The sequence below is a fragment of the Hyla sarda genome, chromosome 4 (genome assembly GCF_029499605.1).
Source record: "Hyla sarda isolate aHylSar1 chromosome 4, aHylSar1.hap1, whole genome shotgun sequence".
In the NCBI taxonomy this organism is placed as follows: domain Eukaryota; kingdom Metazoa; phylum Chordata; class Amphibia; order Anura; family Hylidae; genus Hyla; species Hyla sarda.
Genome location: NC_079192.1, coordinates 23,133,600 through 23,151,611, shown reverse-complemented (window position 1 = coordinate 23,151,611; position 18,012 = coordinate 23,133,600). Strand labels below are relative to the sequence as shown.

General features: G+C 39.0%; 1 protein-coding gene and 1 long non-coding RNA gene across 3 annotated transcripts in view; one reads left to right on the top strand and one right to left on the bottom strand.

The window, feature by feature from the left end:
- LOC130367614 (NXPE family member 3-like) overlaps window positions 1-12,072 on the bottom strand; it is a 24,598-nt gene extending 12,526 nt beyond the window's left edge. The window contains exons 1-3 of one of the 2 annotated variants that reach the window (XM_056570157.1): window positions 11,971-12,072; window positions 5,161-5,676; window positions 1,013-1,233 (exon numbers count right to left, since the gene is read on the bottom strand). In XM_056570157.1, coding sequence (XP_056426132.1) covers window positions 1,013-1,233; window positions 5,161-5,676; window positions 11,971-12,024 — 791 coding nt within the window. In that variant the 5' untranslated portion in view covers window positions 12,025-12,072. The remainder of the gene's footprint in view (window positions 1-1,012; window positions 1,234-5,160; window positions 5,677-11,970) is intronic. The other variant, XM_056570158.1, reaches the window with a different exon arrangement.
- Window positions 5,193-13,992, top strand: LOC130367615 (uncharacterized). The gene is made up of 3 exons (XR_008892111.1): window positions 5,193-5,274; window positions 12,822-12,896; window positions 13,939-13,992. It is a non-coding gene; the product is annotated as an uncharacterized LOC130367615 (long non-coding RNA).
- The last annotated feature ends 4,020 nt before the right edge of the window (window positions 13,993-18,012 follow it).

The window sequence follows — 18,012 nt, the reverse complement described above, 5'->3', positions numbered from 1 at the left end:
AAGGCAATTGTCTATGCTGTGAAGATACGAGAAGTGCAGCACCTGAAACTACGGATACTGGAAGCCTGTGCTAGCATTTCTCCTGCGGTGTATATAGTAGTATATAGCAGTGTATACGGATACTGGAAGCCTGTGCTAGTATTTCTCCTGCGGTGTATATAGTAGTATATAGCAGTGTATACGGATACTGGAAGCCTGTGCTAGCATTTCTCCTGCGGTGTATATAGTAGTATATAGCAGTGTATACGGATACTGGAAGCCTGTGCTAGCATTTCTCCTGCGGTGTATATAGTAGTATATAGCAGTGTATACGGATACTGGAAGCCTGTGCTAGCATTTCTCCTGCGGTGTATATAGTAGTATATAGCAGTGTATACAGATACTGGAAGCCTGTGCTAGCATTTCTCCTGCGGTGTATATAGTAGTATATAGCAGTGTATACGGATACTGGAAGCCTGTGCTAGCATTTCTCCTGCGGTGTATATAGTAGTATATAGCAGTGTATACGGATGCTGGAAGCCTGTGCTACCATTTCTCCTGCAGTGTATATAGTAGTATATAGCAGTGTATACGGATACTGGAAGCCTGTGCTACCATTTCTCCTGCAGTGTATATAGTAGTATATAGCAGTATATAGAGAAGAGGGTTGCATTGACAATCCAACACAATGGGCAGCACATTGAACACATTTTATAAGTGGTCAGAAACTTGTAAATAACTCATGAAAGAATAAAGTTACGCTAAAACCAAGCGAACCACTGTTTTTCTTGTGAAATTCCCAATAAGTTTGATGTGTCACATGATTCAAAATGGCCGACTTCAAAATGGCTGCCAAGGTCACCACCCATCTTGAAAAGTTTCCCCCCTCACATATACTAATGTGCCACAAACAGGAAGATAATATCACCAACCATTCCCATTTTATTAAGGTGTATCCATAGAAATGGCCCACCCTGTATATATATATATATATATATATATTTGATACTGCGCCGATGATTCCTACACTCACCTATTCAGTAGAGAGTCCTCAAGATGGTTTGTTACTGTGCGGAATCCACCAATGGAATGATAGATCAAGGAGTTACACGGCAATGTCTGTGGTCGCCGACACTGCCAGGTGCCTCCGGTGCTGGGGTACTTATATGTGCACACCTCGTCTCCTGACACCTCTAGGTTACACTCAGTCACCTCACTTTTACCATTAAGCTGGAAATACCCATTGAAATAGGCCTGCAAAGCAGAAATATGGGATGAGATTACTGTACAGTATTATTGTTCATGGATAGCAGATTTATATTCATGTCTATAGAAGCAGTATTATAGGAGTTATATTCTTGTATATAGGAGGCAGTATTATAGGAGTTATATTCTTGTATATAGGAGCAGTATTATAGTAGTTATATTCTTGTATATAGGGGCAGTATTATAGTAGTTATATTCTTGTATATAGGAGACAGTATTATAGTAGTTACATTCTTGTATATAGGAGCAGTATTATAGGAGTTATATTCTTGTATATAGGAGGCAGTATTATAGTAGTTATATTCTTGTATATAGGAGGCAGTATTATAGTAGTTATATTCTTGTATATAGGAGCAGTATTATAGTAGTTATATTCTTGTATATAGGAGCAGTATTATAGTAGTTATATTCTTGTATATAGGAGCAGTGTTATAGTAGTTATATTCTTGTATATAGGAGCCGTATTATAGTAGTTATATTCTTGTATATAGGAGCAGTATTATAGTAGTTATATTCTTGTATATAGGAGGCAGTATTATAGTAGTTATATTCTTGTATATAGGAGCAGTATTATAGTAGTTATATTCTTGTATATAGGAGCAGTATTATAGTAGTTATATTCTTGTATATAGGAGCAGTATTATAGTAGTTATATTCTTGTATATAGGAGCAGTATTATAGTAGTTATATTCTTGTATATAGGAGCAGTATTATAGTAGTTATATTCTTGTACATAGGAGCAGTATTATAGTCGTTATATTCTTGTATATAGGGGCAGTATTATAGTAGTTATATTCTCATATATAGGAGGCAGTATTATAGTAGTTATATTCTTGTATATAGGAGCAGTATTATAGTAGTTATATTCTTGTATATAGGAGCAGTATTATAGTAGTTATATTCTTGTATATAGGAGCAGTATTATAGTAGTTATATTCTTGTATATAGGAGCAGCATTATAGTAGTTATATTCTTGTATATAGGAGCAGTATTATAGTAGTTATATTCTTGTATATAGGAGCAGTATTAAAGTAGTTATATTCTTGTATATAGGGGCAGTATTATAGTAGTTATATTCTTGTATATAGGAGCCGTATTATAGTAGTTATATTCCTGTATATAAGAGCAGTATTATAGTAGTTATATTCTTGTATATAGGAGCAGTATTATAGTAGTTATATTCTTGTACATAGGAGCAGTATTATAGTAGTTATATTCTTGTATATAGGAGCAGTATTATAGTAGTTATATTCTTGTATATAGGAGCAGTATTATAGTAGTTATATTCTTGTACATAGGAGCAGTATTATAGTAGTTATATTCTTGTATATAGGAGCAGTGTTATAGTAGTTATATTCTTGTATATAGGAGCAGTATTATAGTAGTTATATTCTTGTATATAGGAGCAGTATTATAGTAGTTATATTCTTGTATATAGGAGCAGTATTATAGTAGTTATATTCTTGTATATAGGAGCAGTATTATAGTAGTTATGTTCTTGTATATAGGAGCAGTATAATAGCAGTTACTGTCTTGTACATAGGAGGCAGTATTATAGTAGTTATATTCTTGTATATAGGAGCAGTATTATAGTAGTTATATTCTTGTATATAGGAGCAGTATTATAGTAGTTATATTCTTGTATATAGGGACAGTATTATAGTAGTTATATTCTTGTATATAGGAGCAGAATTATAGTAGTTATATTCTTGTACATAGAGGGCAGTATTATAGTAGTTATGTGGATACAGAGACAAAAAAAAGGACATGGTCGCACATCCACAACATGCACAAATGATCTAACGCTTCTCAGCAATATATATAGAACAAACAGGTTGTTTCGGTACTTTATGATCATAAAGTGCATGAAGCCCGCCAGCCTCGTCACGGCAACCTGGATGTGGCGGGTCCCTAACATCCCTAGCATAAAATGGCGCGGCACCACGCGGCGACCACCACTGCCATGACACCAATGCCCACAGGAGGGGAACGACCCGCTGGCCGAGCAGCCCCAAATGCCACTCGAACCAGCCCACGGGACGCCCCCCCACGCAGACACGGTGCCACGGCGGGAGCAGCCGCCACACAGTACCACACCAATGTGAACAGGGTGTAATGGTTCACTCACCATGTGCCTCCAGCCATAGACTGGAAGCCTAGCCAGGAAGGTAGGGGCCATAGAGCACTTCCTGCTCACTTATATGTGCAAGGGCTATGGGGGAGGGGTGAAGTGCACACTGGTGTGGTACTGCGTGGCGGCTGCTCCTGCCTTTGTATCATGTCTGCGTGGGGGGGGGCGTCCCGTGGGCTGGTTCGAGTGGCATTTGGAGCTGTTCGGCCAGCGGGTCGTTCCACTCTCGTGGGCACTGGTGTCGTGGCGGTGGTGGTCGCCGTGTGGTGCCGCGCCATTTTATGCTAGGGATGTTAGGGACCCGCCACATTCAGGTGTCCATGACGAGGCTGGTGGGCTTCATGCACTTTATGATCATAAAGTACACAAACGACCTGTTTGTTTTATATATATATTGCTGAGAAGCGTCAGATCATTTGTGCATATTGTGGATGTGCGACCATGTCCTTTTTTTTTGTCTCTGTATCCACATTATAGTAGTTATATTCTAGTATATGGGAGACAGTATTATAGTAGTTATATTCTTGTATATGGGAGACAGTATTATAGTAGTTATATTCTTGTATATAGGAGACAGTATTATAGTAGTTATATTCTTGTATATAGGAGCAGTATTATAGTAGTTATATTCTTGTATATAGGAGGCAATATTATAGTAGTTATATTCTTGTATATAGGAGACAGTATTATAGTAGTTATATTCTTGTTTATAGAAGCATTATTATAGTAGTTATATTCTTGTATATAGGAGATAGTATTATAGTAGTTATATTCTAGTATATAGGAGGCAGTATTATAGTAGTTATATTCTTGTATATAGGAGACAGTATTATAGTAGTTATATTCTTGTATATAGGAGACAGTATTATAGTAGTTATATTCTTGTATATAGAGGGCAGTATTTTAGTAGTTATATTCTTGTATATAGAGGGCAGTATTATAGTAGTTATATTCTTGTATATAGGGGCAGTTTTATAGTAGTTATATTCCTGTATATAGGAGCAGTATTATAGTAGTTATATTCTTGTATATAGGGGCAGTATTATAGTAGTTATATTCTTTTATATAGGAGGCAGTATTATAGTAGTTATATTCCTGTATATAGGAGCAGTATTATAGTAGTTATATTCTTGTATATAGGAGGCAGTATTATAGTAGTTATATTCTTGTATATAGGAGGCAGTATTATAGTAGTTATATTCTTGTATATAGGAGCAGTATTATAGTAGTTATATTCTTGTATATAGGAGCAGTATTATAGTAGATATATTATTGTATATAGGAGCAGTATTATAGTAGATATATTCTTGTATATAGGAGCAGTATTATAGTAGTTATATTCTTGTATATAGGAGCAGTATTATAGTAGATATATTCTTGTATATAGGAGCAGTATTAAAGTAGATATATTATTGTCTATAGAAGCAGTATTATAGTAGTTATATTCTTGTATATAGGAGGCAGTATTATAGTAGATATATTATTGTATATAGGAGCAGTATTATAGTAGTTATATTCTTGTATATAGGAGCAGTATTATAGTAGTTATATTCTTGTATATAGAGGGCAGTATTATAGTAGTTATATTCTTGTATATAGGGGCAGTATTATAGTAGTTACATTCTTGTATATAGGAGGCAGTATTATAGTAGTTATATTCTTGTACATAGGAGCAGTATTATAGTAGTTATATTCTTCTAGTTATATTCTTGTACATAGTACTATTACATAATGGTGAGTTATAAAGGCATCCTTAGCTATTCATTATTTTTTATTTTTTTTACCTTTTCTGGATAATCTTCTCTTTTCCTCTTCAGAACATCAACAGCTTCACTGGAATGAATGAGCCGGATCTGTACTTGGGCTTTCCCCTCCCATGGAAGAAGGAACGTGACCAGGTAGCTGCCATTTCTATAGTCCTTCACTTGTCCGGTCACTCCAGCTTTAAGGGCTGGTGAGTGAAGCTTGGCCTGGAAGAAATCTCCGCCATATTGCTTTGGTTGACCATTGTGGTCCCGAGCTATGATGATCACTTCCAGCTTCTCCCCGATTCTATATACTTTCCGTGGATTCAGCAGATAGTAGTTACATTTTGTAGGACTAGTGGAGGAGTTATAGTGACTGATAGGAGTTGGGGGTCCAGGCCATTCAAGCAGTTTTAACAGACTTCGAAAATAGGGGTTAATGGTGCTCGTAGATAGAGTTGTGGTTTTGGGGGTACTCATGGGTGGTGTTTGCTTCTTAGGAGCTGGAAGTTCATATTTCTTCAACAAATCCATAAATAGGAAACTGAAAACAAGCTAAAAATGTTATACATTAATAAATGCAACATTTCTCCTTCCTTCTGGTGATCAGTGGGGGTCCCAGTGGTCAACCCCTAGAGTTCACCTATTTGTCCCCTAAAATATGAATAGGGAATAGCATAAAATTGTGGAAATATCCCTTTAAAACTTTTTAATGTTATTAGTTAGTGCCAGCGAATTAAAACCATTTGTAATAGAACTTTATTAAAGAGAAACTGACACTTATCTAAATACACAGGTTAAAAGGTGACCCTGATTCTGATGCCATTCTAAGATGACAAGGAGGAGATTACAGAACAAGATGTGTCAGAATATTGGCACAGTATAGTGGCACAGTATATTACAATTGATTTTAAGGGCAGTATATTACAATTGATTTTGAGGGCACAGTATATTACAATTGATTAGGGGCTACAGTATATTATATCTAATTAGGGGGCACAGTATATTACAGTTGATTAGGGAGCAGTATATTACAGTTGATTAGGGCACAGTATATTACAATTGATTAGGGGCTACAGTATATTATATTTAATTAGGGGGCACAGTATATTACAGTTGATTACGAGGGCACAGCATATCACAATTAATTACGAAGACACAGTATATTACAGTTGATTATGAGGGCACAAGGCCACAGTATATTACAGTTGATTAAAGGGCACAGTATATTATAGTTGATTAGAGAACACAGTATATTACTGTTGATTACGAGGGCACAGAATATGACAGGTGAAAGGGGCACAGTATATTACAGTTGATTAGAGCACAGTATATTACAGTTGATTAGGGCACAGAATATTACAGTTGATTAGGGAGCAGTATATTACAGTTGATTAGGGGGCAGTATATTACAGTTGATTATGGCACAGTATATTACAGTTGATTAGGGAGCAGTATATTACAGTTGATTAGGGAGCAGTATATTACAGTTGATTAGGGGGCAGTATATTACAGTTGATTATGGCACAGTATATTACAGCTGATTAGGGCACAGTATATTACAGTTGATTATGGCACAGTATATTACAGCTGATTAGGGCACAGTATATTACAGTTGATTAGGGAGCAGTATATTACAGTTGATTAGGGTACAGTAAATTACAGTTGATTAGGGCACAGTATATTACAGTTGATTAGGGCACAGTATAGTACAGTTGATTATGCCACAGTATATTACAGTTGATTAGGCCACAGTAAATTACAGTTAATTAGTACACAGTAAATTACAGTTGATTAGGGCACAGTATATTACTGGTGATTAGGGCACAGTATATTACAGTTGATTAGGGCACAGTATATTACAGTTGATTAGGGCACAGTATATTACAGTTGATTAGGGCACAGTAAATTACAGTTGATTACGGCACAGTAAATAACAGTTGATTAGGGCACAGTATATTACAGTTCATTAGAGTACAGTATATTACAGTTGATTAGGAGGCACAGTATATTACAGTTAATTAGTACACAGTAAATTACAGTTGATTAGGGCACAGTATATTACAGTTGATTAGGAGGCACAGTATATTACAGTTGATTAGGACACAGTAAATTACAGTTGATTGGGAGGCACAGTATATTACAGTTGATTAGGGCGCACCGTATATTACGGTTGATTGGGCGGCACGGTATATTACAGTTGATTAGGGCGCAGTATATTACAGTTGATTAGGGTGTAGTATATTACAGTTGATTAGGGCACAGTATATTACAGTTGCTTAGGATACAGTATATTACAGTTGATTAGGGCGCAGTATATTACAGTTGATTAGGGTGCAGTATATTACAGTTGATTAGGGCACAGTATATTACAGTTGGTTAGGGCACAGTATATTACAGTTGATTACGACACAGTATATTAAAGTTGATTAGGGGGCAGTATATTACAGTTGATTAGGGAGCAGTTTATTACAGTTGATTAGGGTGCAGTATACTACAGTTGATTAAAGGGCAGTATACTACAGTTGATTAGGGTGCAGTATATTACAGTTGATTAGGGGGGCAGTATATTACAGTTGATTAGGGGGCAGTATATTACAGTTGATTAGGGGGCAGAATATTACAGTTGTTTAGGAGGCACAGTATATTACAGTTGATTAGGGAGCAGTATATTACAGTTGATTAGGGTGCAGTATATTACAGTTGATTAGGGGGCAGTATATTACAGTTGATTAGGAGGCACAGTATATTACAGTTGATTAGGAGGCACAGTATATTACAGTTGATTAGGGGGCAGTATATTACAGTTGATTAGGGGGCAGTATATTACAGTTGATTAGGGGGCAGTATATTACAGTTGATTAGGAGGCACAGTATATTACAGTTGATTAGGGAGCAGTATATTACAGTTGATTAGGGTGCAGTATATTACAGTTGATTAGGGGGCAGTATATTACAGTTGATTAGGGGGCAGTATATTACAGTTGATGGGGAGGCACAGTATATTACAGTTGATTAGGGCACAGTATATTACAGTTGATTAGGGGGCAGTATATTACAGTTGATTAGGGGGCAGTATATTACAGTTGATTGGGGGCAGTATATTACAGTTGATTAAAGGGCAGTATACTACAGTTGATGAGGGAGCAGTAAATTACAGTTGATTAGGGCGCAGTATATTACAGTTGATTAGGGAGCAGTATATTACAGTTGATTAGGAGGCACAGTATATTACAGTTGATTAGGGGGCAGTAAATTACAGTTGATTAGGGCGCAGTATATTACAGTTGATTAGGAGGCACAGTATATTACAGTTGATTAGGAGGCACAGTATATTACAGTTGATTAGGGGGCAGTATATTACAGTTGATTAGGGGGCAGTATATTACAGTTGATTAGGGGGCAGTATATTACAGTTGATTAGGGGGCAGTATATTACAGTTGATTAGGGGGCAGTATATTACAGTTGATTAGGGGGCAGTATATTACAGTTGATTAGGGGGCAGTATATTACAGTTGATTAGGACACAGTATATTAAAGTTGATTAGGAGGCACAGTATATTACAGTTGATTAGGAGGCACAGTATATTACAGTTGATTAGGGGGCAGTATATTACAGTTGATTAGGAGGCACAGTATATTACAGTTGATTAGGGAGCAGTAAATTACAGTTGATTAGGGGGCGCAGTATATTACAGTTGATTAGGGGGCAGTATATTACAGTTGATTAGGAGGCACAGTATATTACAGTTGATTAGGGCACAGTATAGTACAGTTGATTATGCCACAGTATATTACAGTTGATTAGGGCACAGTAAATTACAGTTAATTAGTACACAGTAAATTACAGTTGATTAGGGCACAGTATATTACTGGTGATTAGGGCACAGTATATTACAGTTGATTAGGGCACAGTATATTACAGTTGATTAGGGCACAGTATATTACAGTTGATTAGGGCACAGTAAATTACAGTTGATTACGGCACAGTAAATAACAGTTGATTAGGGCACAGTATATTACAGTTCATTAGAGTACAGTATATTACAGTTGATTAGGAGGCACAGTATATTACAGTTAATTAGTACACAGTAAATTACAGTTGATTAGGGCACAGTATATTACAGTTGATTAGGAGGCACAGTATATTACAGTTGATTAGGACACAGTAAATTACAGTTGATTGGGAGGCACAGTATATTACAGTTGATTAGGGCGCACCGTATATTACGGTTGATTGGGCGGCACGGTATATTACAGTTGATTGGGGCGCAGTATATTACAGTTGATTAGGGTGTAGTATATTACAGTTGATTAGGGCACAGTATATTACAGTTGATTAGGATACAGTATATTACAGTTGATTAGGGCGCAGTATATTACAGTTGATTAGGGTGCAGTATATTACAGTTGATTAGGGCACAGTATATTACAGTTGGTTAGGGCACAGTATATTACAGTTGATTACGACACAGTATATTAAAGTTGATTAGGGGGCAGTATATTACAGTTGATTAGGGAGCAGTTTATTACAGTTGATTAGGGTGCAGTATACTACAGTTGATTAAAGGGCAGTATACTACAGTTGATTAGGGTGCAGTATATTACAGTTGATTAGGGGGCAGTATATTACAGTTGATTAGGGGGCAGTATATTACAGTTGATTAGGGGGCAGAATATTACAGTTGTTTAGGAGGCACAGTATATTACAGTTGATTAGGGAGCAGTATATTACAGTTGATTAGGGTGCAGTATATTACAGTTGATTAGGAGGCACAGTATATTACAGTTGATTAGGGGGCAGTATATTACAGTTGATTAGGGGGCAGTATATTACAGTTGATTAGGGGGCAGTATATTACAGTTGATTAGGAGGCACAGTATATTACAGTTGATTAGGGAGCAGTATATTACAGTTGATTAGGGTGCAGTATATTACAGTTGATTAGGGGGCAGTATATTACAGTTGATTAGGGGGCAGTATATTACAGTTGATGGGGAGGCACAGTATATTACAGTTGATTAGGGCACAGTATATTACAGTTGATTAGGGGGCAGTATATTATAGTTGATTAGGGGGCAGTATATTACAGTTGATTGGGGGCAGTATATTACAGTTGATTAAAGGGCAGTATACTACAGTTGATGAGGGAGCAGTAAATTACAGTAGATTAGGGCGCAGTATATTACAGTTGATTAGGGAGCAGTATATTACAGTTGATTAGGAGGCACAGTATATTACAGTTGATTAGGGGGCAGTAAATTACAGTTGATTAGGGCGCAGTATATTACAGTTGATTAGGAGGCACAGTATATTACAGTTGATTAGGAGGCACAGTATATTACAGTTGATTAGGGGGCAGTATATTACAGTTGATTAGGGGGCAGTATATTACAGTTGATTAGGGGGCAGTATATTACAGTTGATTAGGGGGCAGTATATTACAGTTGATTAGGGGGCAGTATATTACAGTTGATTAGGGGGCAGTATATTACAGTTGATTAGGGGGCAGTATATTACAGTTGATTAGGACACAGTATATTAAAGTTGATTAGGAGGCACAGTATATTACAGTTGATTAGGAGGCACAGTATATTACAGTTGATTAGGGGGCAGTATATTACAGTTGATTAGGAGGCACAGTATATTACAGTTGATTAGGGAGCAGTAAATTACAGTTGATTAGGGGGCGCAGTATATTACAGTTGATTAGGGGGCAGTATATTACAGTTGATTAGGAGGCACAGTATATTACAGTTGATTAGGGAACAGTAAATTACAGTTGATTAAGGGGCAGTATATTACAGTTGATTAAGGGGCAGTATATTACAGTTGATTAGGGGGCACAGTATATTACAGTTGATTAGGGGGCGCAGTAAATTACAGTTGATTAGGGGGCGCTGTATATTACAGTTGATTAGGGGGCGCAGTATATTACAGTTGATTAGGGGGCACAGTATATTACAGTTGATTAGGGGGCAGTATATTACAGTTGATTAGGGGGCAGTATATTACAGTTGATTAGGGGGCAGTATATTACAGTTGATTAGGGGGCAGTATACTACAGTTGATTAGGGGGCAGTATATTACAGTTGATTAGGGAGCAGTATATTACAGTTGATTAGGAGGCACAGTATATTACAGTTGATTAAGAGGCACAGTATATTACAGTTGATTAGGGAGCAGTAAATTACAGTTGATTAGGAGGCACAGTATATTACAGTTGATTAGGGAGCAGTAAATTACAGTTGATTAGGGGGCACAGTATATTACAGTTGATTAGGGGGCACAGTATATTACAGTTGATTATGGGGCACAGTATATTACAGTTGATTAGGGGCAGTATATTACAGTTGATTAGGGGGCAGTATATTACAGTTGATTAGGGGGCAGTATATTACAGTTGATTAGGAGGCACAGTATATTACAGTTGATTAGGAGGCACAGTATATTACAGTTGATTAGGAGGCACAGTATATTACAGTTGATTAGGAGGCACAGTATATTACAGTTGATTTATACATACACAGTATGATGTGTCTTCTATATGTATACAAGCCAAATATTTTTTACTGAGACAAATGATATCAAGCTACCCCCAATGCTATGATCACACACTATACCAGAGTTTCCCAACCGGGGTGCCTCCAGCTGTTGCAAAACTACAACTCCCAGCATGCCCGGACAGCCTTTGGCTGTCCGGGCATGCTGGGGGTTGTAGTTTTGCAACAGCCGGAGACTCCCTGTATGGGAAACACCTAAATATAAATAATATACACAGCAGCACTGTGCACATACTCCCTACAGACATTTAATACTTGTGTCTCTTTATATGTCTGGTACTTACCCCTCCAACACATAAAAATCCCAAAACCACAGCAGCGACCCCCCTCTGCTTCATGTTTACGGTGCACAGACAGCAGATGAGCAGTTAACAGAGCGCCCTGCGTACTACAGAAAAACACTCCAATAAAACATATAGAACCCATATCATGCAGCTGCTGCGGAAATTACCCCCTTATAGGGGGAAGCCAAAAACAACCAATATTACATCAGGAAGGAAATGTAAAAAAAAAATTAAGTGCTGCTGAAAAGTTTGTCTCCCCCGCCCCCTTTAGTTTTGAAAAATTCAGTGCGGTGGCCACAAGGTAGATAAACGTTTGCTGCAGGTGCAGTAGTCCTCAGACTGATGACCTTTGACCTGATGTGACCCCTTTCCCTGACCTTTGACCAAATGAGTTGTTCCCATAGTGCAAAGTGCGGGAATGAGACCTCTGGGTATGAGAATACAGTTACTTTCGCACAACCTGGAATGTTCTTAAACCAGATGAATGGATATTTGGTCACTGTCCCTATAAATGATACTTTATTGCAGATTTACCGAATTTAGCAATCATGCCCGTGCGGAGGGACGTGGGCAAACAAAATAACATCTCATGATGTGACAGCCAAACAGCACTAACGCTGACCAGAGGCCAACAAGAAAAAAAAGTGTATTACAGAGAGGTCCTTGTACAGCCATATTCTTGCTGTCGATACAGAAAAACTCCTTCTTGGAGATGAAGAGATTTAGCAATTTATCCTCACAGCATGGACGACTAAGGGAATAGTGACTTGACTGTAGACAGTATTTACTGAATTTAGCAATCTCTGTGGTGCTTTATAACACGTGTACGTGTAATGACCAATGTATTTCAGATGCAGATGTTAATGTTCACAGTGGAAGATGTTTTAAATCCAATTTACTGAAACTACGAATGAGGATCTTCACAGGTTGGCAATATGAAGACTTTTCTTTACTCACACGACTCAATACCCATAGGGGCGGGGGCAGAAAAAAAACACTCTCATGGCGTGACAGCCAAATAGCACTAACTCTTACCAAAGGCCAACAACAAAATAGTGTATTACAGAGAGGTCCTTGTTCAGCCTTATTCTCTCTGTCAACACCAAAAAAAAACATCCTTTTTGGAGATGAAGAGTTTTTGCACTTTATCTTTACAGCATAGACGGGAAAAGGACTGATGACTTGACAGTAGACAGTATTTACTAGGGATCGACCGATTTTGGGCATTATCGGTATCGGCAATTACCTTGCCGATAAGCCGATAATGCCCCTTCCTGTAGTGTCCGGCGCCATTCCGGGTGGAGGGTGCACCGGTACGGGCTGTCCTTCTCCGGGGGTCCTCTTCTCCACTCCGAGCAGGCTCCGGCCTAGTACGCTGCATAGACGCCGCTACGCTATGACGTCAGGTGCGTCGCTGTGCACGGGCATCACTGCGCAGCGGCGTCTATGCTGCGCTACTAGGCCGGAGCCTGCCCGGAGTGGAGAAGATGACGTCCGGAGAAGAAGGACAGCCCGGACCGGTGCACCCTCCACCCGGAATGCCGCCGGACATTACAGGAAGGATTGATGGCCCGGACCACCCTGACAGGTAGGGGAGAGAAGCGGGTGGCGGCGGCGGCGGCCTATGGCACCGCAAAAGCCACTGCAGTGCATTGATTTAAAGCGCCCGCTTTAAATCAATGATCTGCAGCGGTGTCGAAGGGGGATAAATAGCCGATAACTTATACCGGAATATCGGTATAAGTTATCGGCTATCGGCCCTAACCTGCACCGATTATTGGTATCGTGTCGGCCCTAAAAACCCGATATCGGTCGATCCCTAGTATTTACTGGATTTAGCAATCTCTGTGGTGCTTTATAACACGTGCACGTGTAATGAACAATGTATTTCAGATGTAGATGTAAATGTTTATAGTGGAAGATGTTCTCAATCCAATTTACTGAAACTACTGATGAGAATCTTCACAGGTTGGCTTATTGCGGTGCAATATGGAGACTCAATACCCATAGGGACGTGGGCAGGAAAAAACTCTTGTGACGTGATAGCCAAATAGCACTAACTCGGAGCAGAGGCCAACAAGAAAATAATGTATTGCCGGGATGTCCTTGATAAGCTTTATTCTCTGTCAGCAACAAAAAAAAAAACTCTTTCTTGTAAATGAAGAGCTTAAAGGGGTACTCCGGTGGAAAACTTTTTTATTTTTTTTATTTTTATTAACTGGTGCCAGAAAGTTAAACAGATTTGTAAATTACTTCTATTAAAAAAAAATCTTAATCCTTTTAGTACTTTTTAGCAGCTCTATGCTACAGAGGAAATTCTTTACTTTTTGAATTTCTTTTTTTGGGTTGTCCCCAGTGCTCTCTGCTGACACCTCTGTCCATGTCAGGAACTGTCCAAAGTAGCATAGGTTTGCTATGGGGATTTTCTCTGTACAGTTCCTGATACGGGCATCAGGTGTCAGCAGAGAGCACTGTGGTCAACACAAAAAAGAAATTCAATATATAAAGATTTTCCTCTGTAGCAAACAGCTGCTAAAAAGTACTGAAAGGATTCGTATTTTTTAACAGAAGTAATGAACAAATCTGTTGACTAATGTATTTCAGATGTAGATGTAAATGTTCACAATGGAATATTTTCTCAATCCAATTTACTAAAACTGCTGATGAGAATCTTCAGAGTTTGTCTTACTGCGGTGCAATATGGAGACTTTTCTTTATTCACAAGACTCTGATTTGCAACACAATACCCATAAGGACATGGACAAAAACAACCCTCTCAAGATGTGACAACCAAGCAGCATTAACTTTGACCAAAGACCTACAAGAAAAGTGTATTGCAGAGAGGTCCTTGTTTAGCGTTATTCTCTCTGACGACAAAACATCTCATTCTTGGAGATAAAGAGCTTAAAGGGGTTATCCAGGAATAAAAAAGCAAAGCTAATTTCTTTCAAAAAATGCTCCCTGTCTGTCTCCAGGTTGGATGTGGTTCGCTGGCTCAGTTCTGTTGAAGAGAATTGAGACAAGTTGTAATACCACACCCAACCTGGAGACACGTGTGGTTTTTGAAAGAAATTAGCTCTGCCTTTCTATTCCTGGATAACCCCTTTAAGCAGTTTATCAGCATGGACCGAGACAGAGACTTGATTGAAGACAGTATTCCGCCTATTGTGGCCTAGATATAGGCATGCCTATCGATCGAGTGGAGCTGGGAGATGTTGCTGTAACAAAAGCCAGGCCTAAGCTGGCACTCTGGTTTGGGTCCACCTTTTCCTCTTTGGATAGGGAGGTTGGATTAGGGACCTCTACCACAACCATTGGCTGATCACATGATCAAGGCATCCTTGATCTGATATAGGAAATACAGATTTTAACCCTTTACACTTTTGTTTTGAGAGCGTAACTCAACATGGCCATCAGGGGAGACAAGATCTGTGACCAGGGTCAGCAGACTGTATCGCTTAAAGGGGTACTCCAGTGGAAAACAAAATTTTCTAAATCAACTGGTTGCAGAAAGTTAAACAGATTTGTAAATTACTTCTATTTAAAAATCTTAATCCTTCCAGTACTTATCAGCTGCTGTATGCTCCACAGGAAGTTGTATTTCTTTCTGGAATTCTTTTCTGTCTGACAATGTTGGGGATTCTTTTCTGTCTGACCACAGTGCTCTCTGCTGACACCTCTGTCCATGTCAGGAACTGTCCAGAGTACAAGCAAATCCTCATAGCAAACCTCTCCTGCTCTGGACAGTTCCTGACATGGACAGAGGTGTCAGCAGAGAGCACTGTGGTCAGACAGAAAAGTGCTATACAACTTCCTCTGTAGTATACAGCAGCTGATAAGTACTGGAGGGATTAATATTTTTAAATAGAAGTCATTTACAAATCTGTTTAACTTTCTGGCACTTGTTGATTTAAAAAAAAAAAAATTAAAGCAGGGAAAAGCGAGTCAAAGCTTTACACGGGTGGTGGGCCGGAGGTGCAAATGCCCGTGGGGGTGCTTTTACTGGAATAGGGTCTCGTGAGTAACATAGTTGTAAGAAATGTTTTTAAAACCTTTTTTATAGTGGATTTTTTTTTTTATTCTAGTATGACATTAGATTAGAAGTAGAGATGAGCGAACTTACAGTAAATTCGATTCGTCACGAACTTCTCGGCTCGGCAGTTGATGACTTTTCCTGCATAAATTAGTTCAGCTTTCCGGTGCTCCGGGGGGCTGGAAAAGGTGGATACAGTCCTAGGAGACTCTTTCCTAGGACTGTATCCACCTTTTTCCAGCCCACCGGTGCACCGGAAAGCTGAACTAATTTACGCAGGAAAAGTCATCGACTGCCGAGCCGAGAAGTTCGTGACGAATCGAATTTACTGTAAGTTCGCTCATCTCTAATTAGAAGAGTTACATGGTATGGTAGGATTTATAATACAAGAGGGAGAGTATTATGTACAGTATAAGCCATGCTGAAAAAGACCAAAACAACTGGAGAATGAAAGACTCACAACAAAAATGTCACCTGCTCATTTGCATTGTGCACTATAAGTCACATCAGGAAACCACGTGTGGGTTTAGAGAGCTGCATCAACCATCATTCACAACCAGAGGGGGTGTGAAAACGAAGCAAACCGGTGAAGCGTTCAACCATTACAACAACGTTTCCCGACCAGTGGGCCTCCAGCTGTTGCAAAACTACAACTCCCAGCATGCCCGGACAGCCATAGGCTGTCCGGGCATGCTGGGAGTTGTAGTTTTGCAACAGCTGGAGACACACTCGTTGGGAAACAATACATTACAACAAAGGGAATATGTAGCATCCCCTCTTGGGGAAGTCTAATAGCTAAATCTCCCCCACAACATTTTCCTGAACGAATGGTTAGCAGTGACCCCATTGTAGTTCCCTTTTTTTTTTTTTTTTTTTGGTTTCTTAGAAGTCCATTTTTTAAGCTGTAGAGTATTACAGTTCTGTATTTTTATTATTTTTTATAGTTCCCCATTTTAGTGTATCTCCCGCTCATATCTGGTGAATGGGATAGGGTAAAGGGGGCAATGCACAGGTGTACAGGAATTTGTGGCGAAGGAGATATCCAGTGCTAGGGGATAAGGGATAGGGGATAAGTTTCAGATCGCGGGGGGGTGGGGGGTCCGACCACTCGGGCTCCCTGCGATCTCCTGTACGGGGCCCCGACAGCCCGCGGGAAGGGGGCGTGTCGACCTCTGCACGAAGCGGAGGCCGACACGCCCCCTCAATACAACTCTATGGCAGAGCCGGAGCGCTGCCTTCGGCAATCTCCGGCACTGCCATTGAGATGTATTGAGGGGGCGTGTTAGCCGCCACTTCGTGCGGTGGTCGACACCCTCTATCTGGCCAGCGAGCCGGGGCCCTGTACAGGAGATCGCGTGGGGCCCCAGCAGTCAGACCGCCGCGATCTGAAACTTATCCCCTATCCTTAGGATAGGGGATATGTTTTTCAGCACTGGACTACCCCTTTAAGAATCGGTGTGGTTTTGGGGGTAGCATATATTTTCCATGACACAGACACACTATTGTATGGAGCTATGACATCCATGGTGATACAGATGGATTAAAGAAACACTCAGGGAATGTTATTTATTTATTTATTTAATTGTTTATTTTATTTATTTATTTTATTTAAAATTTAATTATTTATGTATTTATTAATTAAATTTTTTATGTTATTTATTTATGTATTTTAATTAATTCATTAGATTTATTTATTTTATTTTTGCTTATATAGTGCAGCACAGGCTATTATTAGACAATAATGTAGAGGTTTTTGTGTATGCCTTATGCTTACCTCTTTTTTGCTGATGTGGCAGGCATGGGATAAGCTCAATTTCGGTTTACAAATGCACAATGATACGGATTCTGTAATGCAGCCTACTTTTTTCCTAAATACCCTGACTTTTGGTGTAGTGTTTGATCACTGCAGCTGGTGCACAGGTGAACTGATTAGACTCATAAGTGAGTTTGTGTCAGTTCACACTATCTGCAGTTCTGATGCAATGTTTTTATTCGGAGTGCACTTTTTA